This window comes from Xiphias gladius, chromosome 24 (assembly GCF_016859285.1).
Source record: "Xiphias gladius isolate SHS-SW01 ecotype Sanya breed wild chromosome 24, ASM1685928v1, whole genome shotgun sequence".
In the NCBI taxonomy this organism is placed as follows: Eukaryota; Metazoa; Chordata; class Actinopteri; order Istiophoriformes; family Xiphiidae; genus Xiphias; species Xiphias gladius.
This window is the reverse complement of record NC_053423.1, coordinates 5,218,268-5,234,264: the sequence shown is the minus strand read 5'-3', so window position 1 is coordinate 5,234,264 and position 15,997 is coordinate 5,218,268. Positions and strand designations below refer to the sequence as shown.

The window sequence follows — 15,997 nt, the reverse complement described above, 5'->3', positions numbered from 1 at the left end:
CACGTGCAAGAGCTTAGGGGCGGAGATCCACAGAGGCCTGTGCAGAGGCAGGCGAGAGCAAGAGTTTATTTTTAGACTGCGGCTGACTCTGTAACCCATTGTTTGCAGTGGCTGCAGAGGCAGCAGTGCTCCATACATCCCCGTCTCACTTAATATGATGAGCTGCAGTAAAAACGAACCCTCACAGCCAATTACTATATGCGGATAGGTATCGAAGAACGCTTTTGAGCAGAAGTGCTGGCTGTCATTAAAACTGAGGGTTTATACACTATTACTAGCATTGACAATGTGAGCTATTTTTATCTCTGCTGCTGAAACCTAGCAGCTTTTTTGGGTTTTGAATTTTGCCATTATTAGACTGCACAGAAGAGAGAGGCAGGGCATGGGGAGAGAGAAGTGAATGACATGCAACCAAAGTCCCCAGTTGAGTTTGAACCAGGGAAGCTGCAGTTTGTAAATATTAATACACTACTTTATTGTTACTGCAAGTGAATTGGACAATCCACTGACAGCACAGGAGGGCTTAACAATAATGTGAAGGTCAATAAAGTTACAGGTGACTGGAGAAGGAAATGGCTGACTCAGATAAATCTGCTATATCCTTCTAAATGAATATATGGTTACAGTGGAGATGAAGCACATTTCCAGAATAACAACAATAAAAAAACTCGACTGTGTCAAATAACTACCGAGAGGTCTAAGGCAGCTGAACGGAGTGATTCTAGCGATACAGTACTGTATGAGGTACATGTGAGTGCAAAAAGATCACAGTGTTCTACCACCTTAAGCAACCCCACCTCCAGACAACCAACAGGGCTAAAACGCCCCCTAGGGAAGACAGTGTTTCAAGAAAATGTGTGTGTGTGTGTGTGTGTGGGGGGGGGAGACGACAAAAGATGCAGAGAAAAAATGACAGTGGTGTGAAGCTAAATCCCGGGGAGAGGCCGAGCAGCAGCAGATGTACATCTCAGCAGTCAGTTCTCATCTTTGTCATAAAATCCTTTGCCCTATCCTCAGCAGATGCAAGAATGTTTTGATTAGAGATGATATTGTTCATGTAATGAGCATGTAAACTATTTCAATTGAGTAAGAAAAAGGCTGCTTTGAAAATCACATGTTAATATTCACACTAGGTTGGGACTGTTGGGATAACTGACTGCAGATGCATTATGTGCTCTGCTGCCATAAAAAGTTGCACAAGAAGGGGAAAGGTGGTCACCATGGAAACAAGCTTTGTTTGAAAAGCTCATGCAATGAGGCGTGTCTGCCCTTGTGGGCACCAATCCGGCAGGGCCAAAAGGCATGGCGAATGGAGAGGAGACATGCCTAAAAATGAAAAACTGCAGCAGTGACTCCCCACTCTACTACAACAGGTATTAATGAGCTGTCTCTGCAATGATAATGGTGGACAGCAGTGGGAACTAGTGAGGGGGTAGATGCTGTGGTGACAAGTAAAACCCCAAAGACCTGTTTAAATCCTCTAGGAGAAACAGCTGTGGTGTTGATGCAGAGTAGGGGCTGGGATCAGGAAGGTCTGAGAGCAACCTGCTGCTGGCGAAGAAAAAGACACTGGATGACTTTCAAGTCTGAGAGCATCAACAACATTCAATGTTATCTTTGCTACAATGAAGAATATTCAGCTTTTAAAGATGATGCTAAGCTTAAAATTACCCCCTGACTACCAGCAGTTTTAACTTATAATGTGTTAGTTTAAGATTAAAGGGAAAGGTCAACCAATATATATATATATATATATATATATATATATATATATATATTTATTTATACCCCCCCCCCAAAAAAAAATTGTGTCACTGTCAAAAAACTTCTGTACCTAACTCTACGATATATTTGAAAAATTATTTGAACACTGAATATTTGGAAAAATATTTTTTACAAAAAAATATTTTTGTCAAATATTCAGTTTTGATGGAAAAAAAGATCTATAGCAATAGACAACCATGGATCATTCCCTTAAATTCCATTAATAACATTGTGGAATGTAACGTACATCTGGAAGATGCTGGGGATGGGCTGAGAGAGATCACATCACAAGGAGGTGACCAAGGATGTTCACCCACTGGTCATATTTATATAGCTGACAGCAAGAGACAAGTGCCTCAGGGCAATTTAATCTTATGATAATTAGATACTTTTCAAACACTTACATCAAACCCATCCTATACAAAAGATCCACTCATCAAACGACTTGACTGAAATGACCTGACATCTTGGACGAAATTTCTTATTTTCAGTTAATATTAATATCAGAACTTTTAATTTGCTCCATCTCATCATTATTTTCTCATTAGATCAAAGATTCAGTCGCAGAAAAAGGTCAGGGCTGTCTGGCGGTACACAGGATCACTCCTTTTGCCTCAAATGAAATAATATAAAGTAGGTGAGGAGAGAGGTGCTAATTTACATGCTGTTTATGCAGAGCAGTGACCATTAGATCCGGATCCTTTTCCTCAGCTAAAGGTGGTTAAGAAAGCAGCCATGAAGGTATAATTGTAGGGTAAATTAGTAATTTCACCAAAAACCATTCGTAATATGCAGAGTGAAGCATGCTGATGAATGAATGTTAAATTCTACTAAAACCTTTACAGTCAAAATTTTCCCGGAGATAACTATCACAGATCTTTGGTATTAAAACACATCGTTGTGATATACACTCACAGAGAACTATATTAGGAGCACCATACTAATACTGGGTAGGACCTCCCTTTGCTCTCAATTCTTCATGGCATGAATTCTACAAGATGTTGGAAACCTTCATTTGAGATTCTGGTCCATGTTGACATGATTGCATCACATCATCTGCAGATTTGTCAGCTGCACATTCATGCTGCCAATATCCCGTTCTACCACATCCCAAAGGACACAAAGGTACTGGAAAAGGTACTGGAATTAAATCTGGTGGCTGGAGAGGCCACTGAAGTCCACTGAACTCATTGTCATGTTCATGAAACCAGTTTTACTTTGTGACATGGAGCATTATTATGCTGGAAGTGGCTATTAGAAGATGGTAAATTGTGGCCATAAAGGGATGCACATGGTCAGCAAAAATACTCTGATAGGCTGTGGCATTTAAAACCATGAAGAGGCCCAAAGTGTGCCAAGAAAACATTCCCCACACCATTACACCACCACCCCCAGCCTGGTCTGTTGACGCAGGGCAGGTTGGGTCCATGGATTCATGCTTTTGATGCCAAATTCTGACCCCACCATCTGTGAGCCTCAGCACAAATCGAGGTTCATCAGTCCAGGCTACGTTTTTCCAGTCTTCAACTTTCCAGTTTTGGTGAGCCTATGCCCATTTCCCCCTTAGATTTCTTTTCTTGGCTGACAAGAGTCTCCCGACATAGTCTTCTGCTGTTGTAGTCCATCTGCATCAAGGTCCATGATCGATCAATTATCCATTTATTGCTGTTAATAATTGAATCCAACAAAATTATGTCTACCAACTGAATGGAAGACAAGGGATGTGTGGTGTAAACTGTCAGAAAATGTACTGTGGTTTTGGAGTAGTACCAGGTTGTGTCACAAGGTGGTGCTTCTGTCTTTTTAATAGGTATATGTAAAGGCAACCAAAGAGAATAATCGAACATCCCTCTTCTGTTGCACTCCATGAATGAAAAGTAATCACTCCTTGCTGTGCTCAGTGTGATAATCCTGAGTGCTATATAGTTACCCCCCAGACTGAGTAACCAGTTGGTACATTTCAGTAACTCCAACATAAAGTAAAACTGTGAAAATCCCAGAGTTAACGTGTAGCAGATGTCCAGTTTAGGTAGCTATGCAGAGGCTCATACCAATGCCAAATTAGCAGCTTCAACAGAATCAGCTAACAAAGTAGCGCAGGCCAAGGAGCTGCGCTTTGGACAGCAGAGAGCACAGCTTCAGTTACAGTGCTAACATTTGGACAAGCAGTACTTTCCAACAAGATCAAAAAATCATCATCCTAAGGGGAATATAGATGTCCAATAGTTTTCGAGACATTCCAGTCAAATCCACAAATGTCAACCTCATGGAGGCATTAGAAGAAAAGTCATGGGACTGCCGAAGTCCATAGGATTTATCCTCTAGGGATCATGAATGTCTGTGCTAAATTTCATAGCAATCCCATACATATTTGTTGAGATTTTTCAATCTAGACCAAAGTGGTGGGCCAACTGACTGACTGACATTGACATTTGTGAAATGGGTTACACTACATTAGTTTTAAAGTGCTGGAGCTGCCTAGTGTGTTTGTCTCATCTTATTCATGTCCTCCGCTGAAAACTGGAAATTTAACTTGTCTGACCATTCGTTAAACAGCCCAAAACTGAGTTGGAGCATGGTACTTTTACGTGAAGGCATTATTTTGTTATCATTTATATTATTTTGTTAAATTTATTGCTCAGATATCCAATTTACTTGAATTTGTGGTGATTAGGGGCCACACCAGTACAATAAAGCCTTTTGCGGTTCCAGAGGGAGCTGCGTAAAGTCTGATAAATTGTCTCAAGTCCTGTCACTTGAGTAAGTTGGATGTGAAGACTACAAGTTTGACAATGAAAAGGAAGTGGTGTGGAGTTAGCAGGTGGAAGCTATACTAGCTGTTACTAGCATAACACATCAAAATCTCCAACTAGACTGTCAGTGATCGAGTTGTGGATAATGTGGGTTTGGACAAGGAAGAAGAATGCACAGAATAAAAAAAGACGATATGTCTTTTTCTGTTGATGATCCTTTTTTAAACTGTACATTGTGCGTTAAACAATGTTACAGCCGTGCAATGCTAAATTGGTGAAGTATCTTTTTTAACACGTCCAATAACTGATTAAGAAAACTATCAAATTTTCATCCCTATATTTCAGAAAAGGAAACCACTCTTAATGAGAACCTGTAAAGTCCCATACTGTGAATATTGTTTCACCAAGAATAACTTTACGCCAGGAGAATCTGCAAGATCCAACCACAGAAATAAAAAGGTAGACATCCTCTTCATGTCGTTTTCTGCTCTGTTCAAAGCAAACATGGAAAAAATAAAAGTTTGGATATCACTGTGTGGTTTCAAGGCGGACTTTGGAAACCTTGTCAGGCTCCCAAACATCAAAGTAATCATTCACATTCTGAGGCATTTCCCTTTTTTTAATTCGCCACTAAAGAACACCACCAAAGGTATGAAAACCTTGTTTTATTTGTTGGTTTGCTTTGTTTTTCAGTGGAAACGTTCAAGAAGCATTCACTTAATGTAAGTTATCTCCTGTTACTATCTAAAACTACTTAAATGTTGCTGTACCAAAAGATGGACAAAAGCTGCCTACTACTGTCCTCACGGTCCGCTCATACAGTCACAGGTCTAGAACCTATTAAAACTCCCGTTGAAGCTGCTATGTTTACCCTCCATGCCTGAAGGTTTTTTCTCCTGTTTCTATTCGTATAGCCATGAAAAGGCTCAATGGAAACAATTAAAAATCATTTGTAGTTGGAGGAAAGTGTGGATGATTGACAGAGTCATTTTTGCGACTGTCAGATTGAAGCCTTAGCTTCACTAGTCCTGGATGAAGACTCCAGAAGACATCTTACGCCTGACACCTCATTCATCACAGAACAGAAAAGAAATATAAAATGACAGGGCCTTCTGATGTTGAGAGAGGATGAGTTCGAGAGACAAGCACAATATGGTTCAGCAGACGAAGATCTACGGGTTCACAGCCCTGTTTCTCTCGGTATGCAAAATCCTACCCCACTCTGAATAATTTGTGTGTGTGCTCAGTGCATGTCAAAGGAAATGATCAGCATGTTGCCAAAACCGAGACAGGGACGAGTGAGGCTGCATCAACTATTTTCTCCCTCGTAGGGGTGTCTGCAGATATATTGTATGTTGTGAAAAAAATCAATATGATGGATCTGAGCTAATCTTCTGATAATGAATTTATGTGTCTGACAGGCTTCAAGAAAAATCTCTACAGGATGGAAGAGCTGATTGGTGGAGTCAAAGGCAACGGCTGCATCTACAGGGAATGTCAGTCAGAGGGGGAAAAAGACATGTAAGTCTATATATACATCTGCAGTTGTTACCAGACTTGACATTTTTTGCCTCAGAGGCACATTGTGTCATATTGTATCAGTTTCTAGAGAGGCATTGTTTTTTTAAATCAATTATAGAACTGGAACATTATGCATTCTGACCGCTACGTAGCTTCTTATGTGTAACATTGACTTTGTGATCGTATCAATGAGAGATGGGTAAAGTGAATCTTGGCAATTTAGGAAATTATATAAAAGTGACAGATGGCCTGACTTAAAAGAGTTGAAGAAAATACATTAGAACTAAGACTCGTTACAGAAACTTCGATCCGAGAACAGGTTTATATGTTTTAATAGATTTTATTCAACTCTTTACCAAGTTTGAGTTCTATACTCGGCAGTGCATTGTCCCTGGACAGTGGTGGTAAAGTAATCAGATCCTTTACTTGAGTAACAACACAACTTTGTAAAAATACTCAACTGAAAGTAAAAGTCCTGCAATCAAAATCCTACTTAAAGCTACAATATGCAAGTTCTGGAAATCAAGATAGCGATTGAATGAGACTCCGAATAAACCGCACCCCTCCTATCACCCCTCCCTCTCCCTGCTCTGTTACACTCCACCCAGCCCCTCACCTACATCCTGGTCATGTTCACTGTCTCAGATAATGCAGGAATCGGGAGCTTGCTATCTGTGAGTCAGCCACGGTGACGTCTTCCAGCAGCTAATTCTAGCTTGAAGCCTCAGTGTAAGGGGAGCAGTAGACCAGAAGTGCATTCACATATTGATTGATCCCACCCCTGACTGAAGGGCAAGGATGCTCAAAAACTTTGGAAGGGAGTATCTCTGACTGTTCAATGAGTCTGGTTCAAAGAAGCCTTTGACAGCACCACATTAAAATATGTTTTGGAGCATATTTCAACTAAAGAATATAAGCAAAAATTTACACACTAAAGTAAAGCAAACTAAATAAAACTGCATTGGTGTTATCAGCAAAGTATACTTCTAGTATCAAAGGCAGTACTTGTTCCAGAGAAAAATGACTCCTCATATATTATTATATATTGCATTATTAGATTGTAGCATAACCAGTTGTATCTGGTTGAGGTTTAGCTAAGGTTTTAACTACTGCTTGTATAGTTAGGTCATATAGTCCAGTGGTTCCCAACATGGAGGTCATGTCCCTCCAATAGGTCACAAGATAAATCTGAAGGGTCCTGAGATGATCAATGGAAGAGGAAAGAAGAAAAAAAAATTCTGCCACAGAAGTTTATATAAATTTTTCTGACTTTACTCTTAACTTTGCTTATGGCAAATAACTGCGAATTGTATTTCTTTGAGCTTCAAACACTTATTGAAATGAAACCCTTAGAAGGGGAAATTTGGGAGATACTAACATTAACAATACATTGAAGCCATTTTACCTCAAGACCACAAGTGACAATAATGGGATAATGGTAAATGCTAAAACATTGTGTAACAGTAGCCGAAGTAGAGAAGTGTCAAAAAAAAAATCCGTGAACTGATGCAGTGATGTCAACTACACAAAAATATCTGTTAGTCTCTGTTTGAAAAGATCCGTTTCCACCCTCTAATTCCCTTCAAATAATAACAATTCAACCTCTGTGGTGAAAGGCCTATGAGTCACCAACAGCGTACCTCTGCTCGTGGCTAAGGATGCACTGGAGAGACAGTGCTGACAGGAATCATAATTTGCCACTTTCCAGTGAAACGGCAAGCTGAGCAAGAGACACGTGTGCAGGTATGTCTGCGTCTCAGAAGAAGGTGAGAAATAGGAAAGAAACTTTAGGGACCAACTAATTTGGGACTAAAAAGAACTTGGTATTGTCCTATACAAATATAGGAGTTTCCAATTTTATTTGTTTGTGGCAAAGAAGAAAACTCTGTGAAAAAGCATTAAAACTAAAACCCAGACTAAGAAATACTTTAAGGTGAATTAGCAGCTCCTTAAGGAATAGTAAGGAAGGGTTATATTGCACCCTTTACAGACTGACACCCCTGTAACTGGGAAGAAATAAAGTGGAAAAGTCTATCATAAGAGATGCTGGGATTTAGAGAACATTTGTGGAAACAGCTGTTTCAGTCTGTGAATAAATAGCTTGTGTTATTCCATGGCTCTCTCAATGACTACACTTAGACTAGAACGGGCTCCAGTGTTTTAACAAAATCCAACGAGGCATTTTTAACAGCTATTGTACCCACATTCTAATAGGTCGACATAAAAGAAGAACCACAAAGGGATTCTTCCATTAAAATCTATTCAGAATATCAGCCCCAATCCCGATTTTATGGATCAACTCTACTTCTCAAAACCTCTCCCATTCCACAATATACCCATAGATGATGCCAGTAAACTACCAAATAGACAAACCTACAAAGAAAGAAATTTTAGAGCTAACATTTGTATGACATTTGCCCTGCACAAGTCCAAATGTTCTGTGCCCACAAGGTAGGATGTTAATACATCAACTAAAAAGGTTGGCTTTGGGTAAAGGCTCATTAAAGCATATCTGATGTTTAAGTCATTGGTGAAAAAGTAAAATAAGAGCAGTATGTTGCTTTAGTGTCTGAAGAAGGAGCAAGCAATGTGTGAACAGCAACCAAATACAAAGAAATCATCATCATTTGTGTGATGATTTTGCTAAAAAACAAAACCAAAACAGAACTAAGAATGCTGAGAGAAAATAAACCAAACAATGTTTAGACCTGAGAGACATTTTGCTTTAAGTCATCACCATATGGGACATGGTAAGACTAAATCCATGCATATGTAGAAAGAGAAGCGTTCCACTCACCTCTGGCACTCGCTGGCATGGAGAACCAGGTCCTGGTTGTTCTTGGCGCTGACGGTGAGCTCATGCTCTGTTGGGTTGAAGATGTCGAGTAGCAGATAACACTGGCGGGTGCTGTGGACAGATAAAGACACAATAAAAGGCTGTAGAACCAAAAAATGTCTGTTCCCACAGAATCTCAAATCAGAGTAAATACAAAGGTGTTTTTTTGTTTGCACAGGATCAGACTGATGCAAAGACAAGATTTCTTTATACATTATAGATAAACAAATAACAAAAGCAACAACTTTAAACCGGTAAACCGGGCTTTAATGTTGCTGCTGATCGGTGTATACTTTATACATGAGGTTACAGTCATTTGCTAAAAATACATAGCCACATACATGCGTCCAGCAAATGCGTGAGATCAAGAGAAGACACAGTGTGAAGCACTCATCAGTCCTTGTCATAACATCAAAGGTGGCAGTGCTTTCATCAGGCCTACAGGCCTGGCTGGAGCAGACCATCTTCACATCGTCCCAGGCCTGCTTTTCTCATGTAGATTGTATGAGGGCCAATTTGTAATTTAGATCAAGACAGGAGAGATGATGCTGGATTTTCAAAGACTTAATTTTAACCCCCAAGTAGGTGTTTTTTTTCCCCTGGTAATGATGGATGAAAGGAATGGATCTCCCAAAACAGAAACAGAACAGACTGTCCTCTGCAGCCAGTGTGCTGATACATTAATAGGTTCTTGTGGTGCACGAATGCGGCACAACTCAAAACATATACATAAAGCCAGTAATGGGTAAAAGGCTGTGTAATTAAATATCCACAATTTTCACGATCTTACAGGCGTTGAATATAAATCAATGCACACAATAAAATATAACACAATCTAATACAGTGGCTCTTATAGAGTACAACTGCGTCATTAGTCTTATGAAGCTTAAAATGTTCAGTGTTTATTACATTTCATGTTGACAAAACGTTTTGTTAATTTTGAGTCATATGGTTTGCAGTATTTTTGTAATACTGTATTGCATAATACTGGTGCTCATTATGTTGCCCAGGAATAAATATGGAATGAAAACATTTTTCTTTTATTTAAAAGACCCTTTTCAAATTCATACATAGATACAAGCATACATGATATGAAATGAAGTTAGTTTAAGTAAAGAAAGGCTAGTTAAGCAAAAAACAAAAGTCAAATGAAGTGAACACTGATTTGAAAAAAGAAAACATTATAAAAAAAACCTTATACCTACATACTTACACAACTTATATGAAATTAAGTGAAGTTAAGTGAGACGAAGAGGTGACGGTAAAAAAAAACAAGGTGAAACAAAATAAGTGAAAATTGTTTTTTTTTTTTTAAAAAAAAGACATTATATATACATTACTATATACATAAATAACTTACAGTGGGAGGAAAAAGTAAGTAAACCCTTTGGACTGATCTAGTTTCCTGCATTAACTAGTCATAAAATTTGACCTATTCTTCATCTAAGTCACAAATAAAGACAAAAATATTGTACTTGAGGTAATAATGCAAACAAGGTAACAGGGTAAGCGAACCCTTGGATTTAATAACTGGTCGAACCTCCTTTGGCAGCAATACGCTCAAACAAGCTGTGCTGGAAGCCGCGGATCAGACCTGCACAATGTTCAGGAGGAATGTTGGACCATTCTTCCTCACAGAATTGCTTAGGCTCAGCCATATTCTTAGCGGCTCTCTGAGCTCATTCCACGGCATCTCTATTAGGTTATGGTGTGGGCTTTGACTGGGCCAATCAGAAGGTGGATTCTCTTTGTTTGAAGTCATTCTGCAGTAGATTTACTTCCATGTTTAGGTTTGTTGTCCTTCTATATCACCCAAATTCTACCGAGCTTCAGCTGGTGGACAGCCACCCTGACATTATCCTGTAAGATACCTTGATAAACCTGGGGATTCATTTCCCCTCCATGTCGGCGAGCTGTCCAGGCCTAGAGGCAGCAAAGCAGCCCCCAGTCATGATGCTCCTTCCAACGTATTTCACCGTTTGGATGATGTTTCATGTTGGAATGCAGTGCCTTTTTTACACCAGACGTAGTTCTGCATGTTCTTCCCAAACAATTCATCCTTAGCTTAATCAGTCCACAAAACATTTTCCCTGTAGTTTTGTGGAGTGGTACACTAATAAACAGTGGTGTAAACTAGCTCCCACAATTCCTTAGAATCATCTCCATTTATAGACAGTTTGTATGACTTTGGACTGATGAATATCTAAACTCATTAAGATTAGTTTGTTAAACTTTCCAGCTTGATGCAAATCAATAATTCAAGATCCTAAGTCTTCTTTGATCTTTTTTGTCAAGCATGATTCACATCAACAGATGCTTCTAGTGAACAGCAAACTCAAAATGTCTCAATGCTGATTATAAGTGAAAGTAGCTCAAACCCACACCTCCATTCTGGTGTCAATGATTGGACTCCAGGTTTGATAACTCCTGACTCCAATTAGCTTTTGTTGATGTGATTAGCCGAGTGGTTCAAATACTTTTTGCAACCTACACTGAATGTTTAACAATATATGCTGTATGAACAAGAACAATACAATGACCCATGTGTTATTGGTTAAAATGGTTGGTGTTTGTTCATTATAGTAACACAGATTAAGATCCAATAATATTTTAAGACAAATTTTTATTTCTAAGGGTTCACTTACTTTTTTTTAACACTGTTAATGAAAGTAAGTAAAGTTAAGTGAGACAAATATGTGAAAATAAGTTGAGTGAATTAAGTGAAAACATATTTGAAGAAAGATTCATTACACATAAATACATAGTAACTAAATACATAAATCAAACTAGACTGGCACTCAGTAGAGTGAATACCTCTGCCAAGGTGAAAAATGCCCTATCTCGCAATGTTAAGGAAAGTGATAAAAAATTGGGATCCGCCTATTTAACTGGAACTGCACCAAAATTCAATGGGTCATTCCCTGGCCCATGCCATATCCGTCCACCAAGTTTGGTGAAAATCAGCTCAGTATTTTTTGTGCACTCCTGCTGACAATTAAATAAACCAACCAACAATCAGACACAGGTGAAAACATTACCTCCTTGACAGAGGTAGTGAAGTGAAGTACAGTCCGTGAAATGAAAACACATGAAAAATGCCAAATTACAAATAAATAAATACATAATGTACATGAATGAAATTAGATGAAGTGAAGGGAAGTGAAGTGAAGGGCGTGAAAACCTTGCTGTTTTGTCCAGCCAAAAAGGGGGGAAACGCAGCATGCTTAAATGCAATTACAACAAGTTTCATAAAGCGTAAACAGTAAATGGAAGTAAAAACGTATCCTTTGTGGAAAGTAAATGTTGCCATTCACCCCCTTTGCTTGCCAGATTACAGTAAACCCCCCTCCCAGCTAGCTTCTTGCCTCTCATAGGGTTAAATCATAGGGTTAGTGGACACATGTCACAAGCTGAGCTGGCCCAGGTCCCTAATAAACTGCTGTGGCAATTAAAGGAGAATATTTTTTTGAGCCTACCAATGTTTCTTTAATTGTCTCAATGTCTTTGTTTGCAGATGTGATTAACGGGTTAAGTGGCGCGAGGTACTGATTTGGGTGTTTAGCTGAGGTGATCAATCAGTCAACCCAGTTAAAAAACACAGGCTCATTTTTCATGCACTAAGTACATAAGATAAACTGAAGGAAGAGAGCCAGGGATATAAGCACAGGCAATGTGGAAATGAATTTCGAGTTAAAAGACAACAGCATGAACCTGAAATGACACTGAACAGTGGTGGACAACTTCCTTCAAGAACTGTTCCTGGGATTGCTGAAGAATGTCTGTAGACAAAAGCTGAAGATTACGCTTTTGAATCATTTTGATAAGTATTCTGCTGAGTTACTACAAAGGGTACAGAGATCTAAGCTAAATAAATAATTCAGAACCTCCAATAGGGTTTCAAACTATTTGTCTCCATTTCAGTTTGTGAATTTTTGAATTCCTCTTTAAGAGCAGAGTGAGGAAAAGAGGGAACAAAATTATCCCCGGTGTTTCAAGAAGAACACATATAAAACCTGCTTCTTTGCTCATGGTGTACAAATCAAATCATCCATCATTGAAATATCAATACTTCTGCCTTATGTACATTTAACAAAGCCTAAAATAACTTTGGCTGCATGTGCTGCTTTCGTATGAACGTATGCATCCTTGTTGTTAATGTGCATATGTGGCAGGGATTACTTTTATACTACTGCCACCACATGTACCTGCAATATATGAAGAGAAAATTAAGTTTAAGGGGACAGTCATAAACACAGAAGAAGACCTGTACTACAGATCATTTCAGGTACAGCTGGTGGTGTGCCAAAGGGGGGGAAGCAAGGTAATGAATGCCACTGTCTATTTCTGAGAACTCTACCACACTAACAAATGAACCATGAGATCAGCATTTTGCTAGTATTGATTTGAAAAGGACCCTGTTGCAGTAGAGTAACTCTCTAAACCTGGCACAACACATTTCTGTTCCAAGACTACAAAAAGACGTCAACACAGAACAGACGAACACCACAGCAATCAAGGGCCACAGTCTGATCATCTTTGTTCCTACACAAACAATAAAAAAAAACAAATCAATCTATCAAAGTGTGGTGTGACACTGACTGGACATTAGCTTGGAACAGGGAGGTGGTTATTGTAAGGTAGTGGATGGTAAAAATGGCACACACCATGTGAGGAGGCAAAAACGCAAAGATCAATGGAGCTGGGCCCACACCTCGGTCAATTCTGCAAATCTGCAATCAATAAGTGCTGATTTTGCAGCCCTGCTCTGGCACGAAAACGTGACATATTCCATGCACACAAAATGTAATGGCCTTAATTAGTCTGGCTGGATTTATAGGACTGCCAATGATGGGCTATTTTTAGCTACAGGAGCCAATAAGGGACAGTTGACTTTTATGTATGAAAACTAATTGCTGGCTTGTCAGTGTATGCACTAAGTCAAATAATGAATTAAAATCAAATCATAAATTGTCACTCTCTAACAGGTCAGTTCACCCAAAAACACACAATACTTTCTCCTTTGATAGTACATTTGGTTTAATCTGCCCAAGTTCTATGGAATGTCAAACAATGGAAGTAAATGGAATTATACTTTCATTGCTTAAAGCATTAAAACATTAAAGATTCCAAAGCAACATTTCTGCCCAGAAACCCTAGATAGTCAACAGGACATGGTTTCAAAAGTTTTTAAAGGGCCCACTTCTCTGGTGGAAAGTAGGTCCAATTAAAATTGTTTACAGTGACATGTATCAGTTGTAGGTAGCAGAGCAGCAGAAAGTTTCCTTCATATTGTAGCTGCAAAGTGTTAAAATAACCCACTAAGCTATAGATGATACACAGGATGCACTTTCACAAAAACACATCAGGGGATCAGTTCATTTTCCCCAGTAGAGCAATGCATCTTTCCAGGGCAACACAATGTTGAGCAAATGGGATTTTAACAGGTCCCTATAAAGTATGGATCACTGGGTATTTCACACATCCGGGCTCTCCATCACCTTCTTTAACAGATCTGTCACCTTACATATGGTCTAACCCCTGAAGATGGGCCTCTGCATGTCAAAAGAAGATGGCCATAGAATTTTACCATAAACATCACAAGAAAAGGTAAAAGAGGATGCCAATTGCAGAGCGGGGATCACATTACCTCGTTGGAAAGGGAATCTAACTGGCATTCAACCTATACTCTGTAAATGGTACATACTGTAGATATGTTTTTGTGTATTAGGGTCCCGGCAAACCCTTTAGATGTATTGATCCCCTAGAGCAAAGTGCATGTGAGAAAGCAAGATTAAGAGACAAAAAGTAAGGTCTGTACTGTATATAGCAGGAAAGAGATGCCGTAAGCAGAAAATGGTATTAAAATATATCCTGAGGCCAAGGTAGCAACAGAGGTGGTAAGGGAGAGGCAAAGTGAGATGTGGAGTGAAGTAATGAAAGAAGTAATGAAACACAACAGAAGGGAGGCAGAAAGGAAGAAACAGATTGAGATGAAAAGGAAAGGGCAGAGGAACTGAGAAACTGCAAGACAGAGAAAGGACATTGGATTGTACCGCTGCATTATACTATAAGGTGTATCTAATATTTTGTCTTACTATGCTGCACATACAAGGTGGTGACAGAAGCTGGGAGATAAAAGTAAAAAGTAGAGTTCAAAAGAGCTAGGTGAAGAGGTAATGTGAAGGAAGAGAGTAAGATGGACATGGTGAGAGGCTGACATGGAGAATGAGAAAGAGAAGGAGAAGCAGAGATACAGTAAGAGGGGAAGTAGAAAACGAAAAAGTAAGAAGGTAGAAGCAAAGAATGAGACTGGGAGAGCAAAGCAAACTAGAGGCAGAGGTAATGAGAGAGAAAGTGATAGGGTCTTAGTCAGACCAGCATTTTGAACCAAAGTAAATTCACTGCAGTAGAATCAACAGGATCAGTGGTTTTGCTGGGAAGGATGAAGTAAATATGCGCAGAACTTTTGAACCGAGTTCAACTTTGGCGAGCTCTGATGCATAAATTTTTGCCGCTGACTGACTGCAAAACTGTCTTTACAGTGCTGACCTTCCAATGTGGTGGAAGGTATCATGTTAACTGTGTCACACCATCCAGTGTCGTTTAAACCTGCACTGCTGAAGTACAATGTTACACTAAATTAATGTGGCATGGTCTTCAGTCAGCTGGAAGACAAGAGTTGATGGTAAAAAAAAAAAAAAAAAAAAAAATGAATAAATTGTGTTAACCTACTGTCCAATTAATACCTGAGCCTGCTGACTTCCAGTTAGCAGGCCAGCTAGCTTGGCAGCTATTACAGCTGGCTGGTGCTTGTTACAGGCTTGCTAGCATGTTAGCAGTCGGCTCGCCGGGCAAAGTAACTCACCAACTAGCCACCAAGCTTTTAGCACCACCTATTTCACGAGGCCAGAAAAATGACCTTCACTGTGTCACTTTCACGTCTGACTGGGCACTAGTAGACTGGCTGACAGAGAGTTTAAGAGAAAGGGAGAGAAAGACAGAGTGACATTAGGGTAAAGAGAGTATTAAGTAGGAAAAGCAAGACTAAGACCGAAGGAAGAATCACAGTGCAACAGTGTGAGGGGGGCAGCTTCATTTTTCTGAAATTGTGTTTCCCTGACGT

The 15,997-nt window shown here is 39.4% G+C and overlaps 1 protein-coding gene across 7 annotated transcripts in view; it reads right to left on the bottom strand.

Annotated features, from left to right (window-relative positions):
• Positions 1-15,997, bottom strand: part of trappc9 (trafficking protein particle complex subunit 9) — a 206,214-nt gene that overhangs the window by 84,736 nt on the left and 105,481 nt on the right. For all 7 annotated transcript variants that reach the window (XM_040121713.1, XM_040121717.1, XM_040121715.1 and 4 more), the window contains one exon: positions 8,836-8,946. In XM_040121713.1, the coding sequence (XP_039977647.1) occupies positions 8,836-8,946 (111 nt within the window). The remainder of the gene's footprint in view (positions 1-8,835; positions 8,947-15,997) is intronic.